The sequence below is a fragment of the Littorina saxatilis genome, linkage group LG16, assembly GCF_037325665.1.
Source record: "Littorina saxatilis isolate snail1 linkage group LG16, US_GU_Lsax_2.0, whole genome shotgun sequence".
NCBI classification, from domain to species: Eukaryota; Metazoa; Mollusca; class Gastropoda; order Littorinimorpha; family Littorinidae; genus Littorina; species Littorina saxatilis.
Window position 1 is genome coordinate 34,529,406 of NC_090260.1, and position 7,500 is coordinate 34,536,905.

Genomic DNA, 7,500 nt, shown 5'->3' on the forward strand with positions numbered 1-7,500 from the left:
TACGCAGAGCCATATCAGGACGAGGAAGGGGGGGATGAAGGGGGCCACTTGTCAAGCGATTCCTGTTTACAAATGCACTAACCCATTATTTGTGTCCCAGCAGGCTTTAGTAAAACTAAATTAATACCTACTGGAAGATTACCAGTTTCCAGTATGTTAAAATAGGCTTAACCTATCTACTGCTGGACTTACATCAGAACACTAACAGATTAAACTATACATGAATCGCGAGACAAGCGGCAAGAGAAGAGATTTTTGGAAAAAATACAGGTGAATGAGCAAGAAGGCAGAAAAAAGAAAAGAATTCATGAAGAAAAAGAGAGCATGACAGGAAAGAGGAACCAAAAATCTACCTAACAGCAAACTAGAAAGCTCCTGCGGTTACTAATATCACATGACGTCATCAATACTTGTACTTTTGAGTAACAAGAGTTACCTTCCTTGCATTGAAATTGTTGCATCGACTTCGTCGAAAATCCAGCTCTTAACACAAAAATAAGGGTGCATTTAGCATGAATCAGGAATGACTTCTCACAGGCATGTCCAAAACTTCACTTTGAAGATAGATTTAGTTACCGTACTTTCCGGGTCATAAGGCGCGACTTTTTTCCTCGAGTTCGACCCCTGCGTCTTGTATAACGAAGCGTCTAATCCGTGTATGGAATAGGAAAAAAATCAAAGAGACCGCCTGAGTACCAGTCAAACAACTTGTGATAATGCATTTTTCAGCTACTAGGTACTGCCCTGGCCAAGTTTCCTGGAGCTCTCAAGCCACCCAGCTATCACAATGCCTGCCTTTGATCTGGCCGCACACACAGAGCACACATAATTATTTCCACTCTGTTAAACTCGGTCACTGACCGGTCACTGACCCGGTGCAGGAAGTATTTCCTCTCTCAGATATGACAGGGGAACCACCTCTCATGGCAAAAACTGGGTCATTGACCCCTGGGAAGAAGGTCGTGTCTATAAACAAGGCCACCCAGCTATCACAATGTCTTTGATCTCGCCGCACACACAGAGTTCGACTCTGTTAAACTCGGTCACTGACCGGTCACTGACCCCGAAGCAGGAAGTGTTTCCTCTCTCAGATATGACAGGAACCACCTCTCATGGCAAAAACTGGGTCATTGACCCCTGGGAAGAAGGTCGTGTCTATAAACAATGGACCTGGCTTTGATCTCGCGGGCTTATTTTCATTCTTCGACTACCGGTATACTTTTTCAATTTTGGTGCGCCCTATCGGCCCCCTGCGTCCAATGGGTGACTGGATTACAAATTTTTTTAAAAAGAAGGGGGTGCGTCTTAGATAACGAAGCGCCTTGTCACCCGGAAAGTACGGTAGTCTAGATGGGGTTTTCCGGGGTTTTCAGAGGTTTTTGGGTTTTCCGGGGTTTTCAGAGAAAATAAGTACCCTTATGAAGTACTCTAACTGGGAAACAAAGCACACAAATTGGGAGAGTCAACTATAACAAGAAAGGCTGAATAAAGTACATCTTCCATCACGGTCCAAAAATCAATCAGTCTTGAGTATTAAATACCATCCTACAAAGGGAAAAAAGATTATAAACAAAATGCAGACAAGCAAAGCAAACCACAAATATTGGACACAAAATTAACCCGCAAACACAACCTTTACAAAAAGATCAAAGGTAAGACACTCGCAACTGTCAAACACACCAAAATACTGAGAATGTGAAAGCACAGGTATAGTTCTTGTACACGTGGTGAAAAAGGCCTGCACCCAGACTTTCCTCACACAGCTGAACTGTCAGCTTCTTGAATCAACGCTCTAAGCTAACACTAGTGTGTGTGTGTTTTCCAACCTTGAGGTCAAATAGTGTTGAATCGTCATGTCAATAAGCTCTGAGAGATTACAATGTCTTTTAAAAAATGTGACCCGTTCAGTTGATCACAAGAAATCATCAGATCTATTCTCATCATCCAAAAATAAATACAGGAATCAGGACTGGCGTAAAAGTTTTTAAAAAAAAGTTTACTTGGGGGAGTGTTTGGGAGGAGGGTCCTGTAGCTAAAAAGAATGTACATCAAAAATTGGGTATTTCATGTATTCATTGACAGAAAAAAAGTATTAAAGCATAAACCATATGGGAATCCTGTAAACAAATCAACCAAACACATTTTCTTTCTTTTTTTAAAGGTTACCAAATGAACATCTTACCCTTTCTTCACTTCATCCACCACCACTTTTATTCCTACCCCCTCTTTGAAGCCATCCACACCCCACCGTACCATCTCACCCCCCCCCCCCCCCCCCGGTACCATCTCACCCCACCGTACCATCTCCCCCCCCCCCCATCTCACCCCCCCACCCCCCGTACCATCTCACCCCACCGTACCATCTCACCCCACCCCCGTACCATCTCACCCCACCGTACCATCTCACCCCACCGTACCATCTCACCCCCATAACCGTCCTTTGCACAAAACATTCACTTCAACAGCATCTTTGCACCTCACGCTTCTTGATTGTCCTTTAGTACTTTATACATCTTGCAAGTTCCGGTTTCAACAACGCAAAAACTCCACGCACTCATTCCCTGGTAGGAGGGCCAAGAAACAGCTGGACGCGAGATACGCAGAGGCAGAGATAAAGAGGAAGGGCAACAGCTGGAGGAATGACGGAGCATGTGCTCCGAGATGCCCTCTCCAAGAACAATAAAAATGAGATATCTAGCCACCGTACTTTCCACTGACCAACAAGCTTTTCGGCACAGCTTTGGAGGAGTGATGAAACAAGCGCTCCACAGATGCTCCCTCCATGAACAATCATAACAAAACGTGTAGCCACTGGACTCTCCGCTGACCACCAAACTCCACAGCTACTTCCACAATTCAAAGAAGACGTTCCTTTCTATCACCTCAACCGCACTGATGATTATTATCTAGCCCCGCGAAACACCAAGATAATAAACTAAGAAGACGGAGGAATGAGGGAACACAGACAGAATCAGGGAGCGAGGACATCGTCGTTATCGTTGTCATCATCATCACATGATGCCATCCCCGTCGTCACCCTCCAGGAGCAGCTGACTATTGTGGTAGGGGCGGCGCAGGCGGCGGATGGCGAAGTACGCTACCAGCAGAATCCCAGCCAGCACCACAAGGCCCCCGACTACTGCCCCGGCTATCACCGCCGCTGTCGACAGAGAAGAATCAATATTAACAGATCTAATAAACCACGGGACAATAAATATTAACAGATCTAATAAACCAGGGGAAAATCAATATTAACAGATCTATAAAACTAGGGGATAATTTTAATATTAACAGATCTAATAAACCAGGGGAGACTCAATATTAACAGATCTAGTAAACCATGGGACAATAAATATTAACAGATCTAATAAACTAGGGGAGAATAAATTTTAACAGATCTAATAAACCAGGGGAGAATAAATATTTTTGTGCAGCCAAATTGGAGTTTCCCTATATTTCTTACTAAAAACTTTTGGTACCAGGCGAGTTAATCATTTCCACATGTGTTGCTGGGGTGAACTATGCAGGCCATTAGAGAGCCGACTGGCCACAGAGGAGCCTTTGCTCTAGTTCCCTCCCCCTCCCCCCACCCCCCCTCCTTGAAACATCGGGCCAAGACGGCGACTAATTGACTGGACTTTACCATCCATGTATCTGTAGGCAGTGATTTTGAGTTTTAGGATTTCTTTTGCCCTACCTTTTCTGATAATGTTTTAACCACATCGTTTTTGAATGCAGTATTTAATGTCCCTTTAAGTTTAAAGATCTTCTTCTTCGTCTTCTTCTGCGTTCGTGGGCTGAAACTCCCACGTACACTCGTGTTTTTGCATGAGTGGAATTTTACGTGTATGACCGTTTTTACCCCGCCATTAAGGCAGCCATACGCCGCTTTCGGAGGAAGCATGCTGGGTATTTTCGTGTTTCTATAACCCACCGAACTCTGACATGGATTACAGGATCTTTTCCGTGCGCACTTGGTCTTGTGCTTGCGTGTACACACGAAGGGGGATAAGCCACTAGCAGGTCTGCACATAAGTTGACCTGGGAGATCGGAAAAATCTCCACACTTAACCCACCAGGCGGCCGCGGCCGGGATTCAAACCCTCGACCTTCCGATTAAGAGGCCGACGCCTTACCACCCCGCCACAGCGCCCGTCGTTTAAAGATCGATTTTGATATGACTGAGACAGGAGAATAGCCAATGTTAAGGAGAATAGTCGGTTTTATGAAGTTTGTGAAGTGCATGGTTTACATCCTCCCTTTTGTTTTCTTTCTTCTTCTTTACTTTGTTATTGTGGTGCTTATTGTTTTTTTTCACACACACACACACACACACACACACACACACACACACTCTCTCTCTCTCTTTCTCTCTCTCTCTGTCTTTCTTTTCTTTAGCCTAATTTTCCTCCATATTCCTTTCATTCATGTATTCAACATATGTATTCATTTACTCAGTAGAATGTAGACTTTATGTTAATCATCTATATATACAGGAAGTGGGAATGTACAAAGATGGTAACCGGTGCGGGCAGAGGGTTTTTATCGTGGCATCGGCCGTTGGTGCTCTGAGCACGAGTTGTTTATGCGGGTTTTTATGGGCATGGATCTGCCATTTGATATCAACGTCTAGTATACGTTTTGATTGTTCTTTGTCTGTACTGAAGAGAAAGAAGATGTATTTTTGTGTGTGGCATAATTGCTCAGTCTTTGAGAGACGGCTTGTAGTATGAAGTTTTGCAGTTCGTTTTTGTTTACCTATGAGTGTTTGGTATCTACATGTAGGTTGTAAGGTATTTCATTTCATGACATATGTTTCTACATCATTTTTCATGTAAGTTTTTTTAGTAGAAAAGTCTTTGTATATTTTTGAGGGAATTTAGCTTCAGGTTGTAAGGAGGCTGGCAGCGACCTCAGAGCCCTCCACCCCCCTTTTTTCTCCCGCGCCGCCAGAGCGAGACTTTCATTGGTCCCGCTAGTGTGACGTGGGAGAAAGCCCCGTTAGTTATAAAAGACCATAGTTTCCGGTGCTCTGGAGACGTATGAGAAAGTAGGGTGCTGAACAAGTGCCTGAAACATGCGTCTCCCTTGTTTTAGAGTCAGGGTCATCAAAATGATACCGAGGAGAGATACATGTGAGCCGGGTAAAAGTGTGTAATAACCTATGCCCTATGCCTGGTGTCTCTCCCTGGAGTTGCGTGTGGTTTTGTTGGTACGTGTGCCTTTGTGCCTGACATGATAAACCACGGCCTCAATACGCAACTCCTGTCCCTTTTGCCATAGTGAACAGTGCACGCTGTTCACTCGATTTTCACAAGGTGATTAGAGTAGTGCGCGCTACTCTAAGGTTTCCAACAGCAGTGATCGAGCGGCGTCGCTCGATCTTTACAGACCCTGAACCCCTGCCCAATTTTACCTGCAGGTTAAAATTTAGTTTTTATTTTCGGAGAGTAAGTTAAGTCACCAGGGTACCTACGGACCATGCCCAATTTTTCAGCGGTTTTAGAAACTTAGAGTATTTTTCGTTTAGTTTTTGAGAGTATTTTCCAGGCGTAGGAGTGCTGTCCAATTTTTCAGCAGTCTAAAGATTTAGATTATATTTGTTAGTAAAGAAGGAAAGATTGTTTTAAAGCCAACCTAGATTTTGTAAAGATATATTTTCTACTAGATGAATACCCGCTTCGCCGGGTAGCCGGCTTCGCCGGGAAGAAGTACTTAGAGCCGTACGCCGGCTTCGCCGGGTCCGAACAATGGACCCGCCAAGCTTAGGTCCCTCCCAGATTCGTGGAATGGGAACAGCACGAAAATGATTCAGTGGCCATAATGCCATTCCTGACCATATCGAGTCCCATCCTTGTCGACGAATGTAACCGTGTTAATCACCTTTGGAGGCGAACTCCACTCAAACAGGATTGAGCAATTTAGAGCTTATCTCTAAGCCCTTTTGAACTGTTATGGCTTCTCAAAGGAAGGCCAGTACATACAAATACACAAAAGCCGCCAGACCACATCACAAACAGAACTGAACAATCCACAGGTGTTGCCCACATAGACACACACACACACACACACACACAAACACAGAGAAGCCGTATATATAGAGAGATAGATGACAGTGTATTTTTCGCGTGCCTATAAATTGATTCGACCTTTGCACTTTTACAGTGAGGATAATTTACGGGTCCAATTTACGTTCTGGACACTGCGGTGACCTTCTAAAAATAGTAACAGAACGCCGGGAATATCCGAAGATGCCCCCTCATACTATAGTGCACCATACGAAGGAAGGGAGGTAAACGCTGAAAACATGGAGAAGATAAGGAAGAGTTACTGGGAATGGTGAAATGAACACAAAAACCAAAATCGGTTCAGCGCTGCGCGCTGAGAGCACGTGTTGAAATATCTCATCGATGATATTGTGTCCGGGGTGTAGCTGAATACGGTGTCCAAATTTGAAAAAGATCCACCGAGAACTTTGGCTTTGGTGTGTCGGTATGGGGGCCCGGGTAGCTGAGGTGGAACCAAAATCGGTTCAGCGCTGCGCGCTGAGAGCACGTGTTGAAATATCGACCAGGTTGTGTCCTGTCCCGGGTGTACCTGAATATGCCCACCAAATTTGAAGCAGATCCATCGAGAACTTTGGCCGTGCATCGCGCACACACACATACACACACACACACACAGACAGACAGACAGACACAAGTCGTATATATATATAGATATTTCCATGTATGTTTTCTTTATGATTGTTGTTATTGAACTTGAATACAATTTGGAATTTTACCTCATTTTTGTTGACTTTACATTTGGTGTCGTAAGTATTTTGTTCGTCTGTTCGTCTGGTGCGTGTGTTTTGAATGCCATCCTGACAAATGTCTTTAAGACACATATGCACAGTAACATCTTGGACGCGGACACAGACAGTTAACGTTTACGTGAAGTTACTACCGCTCGGCTTTACACAAATATAAACAATAATTCATGATAAAAATAATCAGTTTTGGCCTTCTCCTGAAAAGCTGTCTAAAATGAGTTATGCCGAAATTCCTCAATGACATCGTACTGGTGGCAATCAGGTTCGTTAACTATCTGAAGTACAAAACGAAAAAGATAAATCCAACAGAAACCAAATGCATTATAAAACAAAGCGAACAGAACAGTAAGTTAAACAAGCCGCGTAAGGCGAAAATACAACATTTAGTCAAGCTGTCGAACTCACAGAATGAAACTGAACGCACTGCAATTTTTCAGCAAGACCGTATACTCGTAGCATCGTCAGTCCACCGCTCGTGGCAAAGGCAGTGAAATTGACAAGAAGAGCGGGGTAGTAGTTGCGCTGAGAAGGATAGCACGCTTTTCTGTACCTTTCTTCGTTTTAACTTTCTGAGCGTGTTTTTAATCCAAACATATCATATCTATATGTTTTTGGAATCAGGAACCGACAAGGAATAAGACGAAAGTGTTTTTAAATTGAATTCAAAAATTTAATTTTGATCATAA

The 7,500-nt window shown here is 43.7% G+C and overlaps 1 protein-coding gene across 1 annotated transcript in view; it reads right to left on the reverse strand.

Annotated features, from left to right (window-relative positions):
* Positions 1-2,401: 2,401 nt before the first annotated feature.
* Positions 2,402-7,500, reverse strand: part of LOC138950910 (uncharacterized) — a 17,270-nt gene continuing 12,171 nt past the window's right edge. The window contains exon 8 of the mRNA XM_070322614.1: positions 2,402-3,160. Within this exon, the coding sequence (XP_070178715.1) occupies positions 3,012-3,160 (149 nt within the window). The 3' untranslated portion in view covers positions 2,402-3,011. The remainder of the gene's footprint in view (positions 3,161-7,500) is intronic.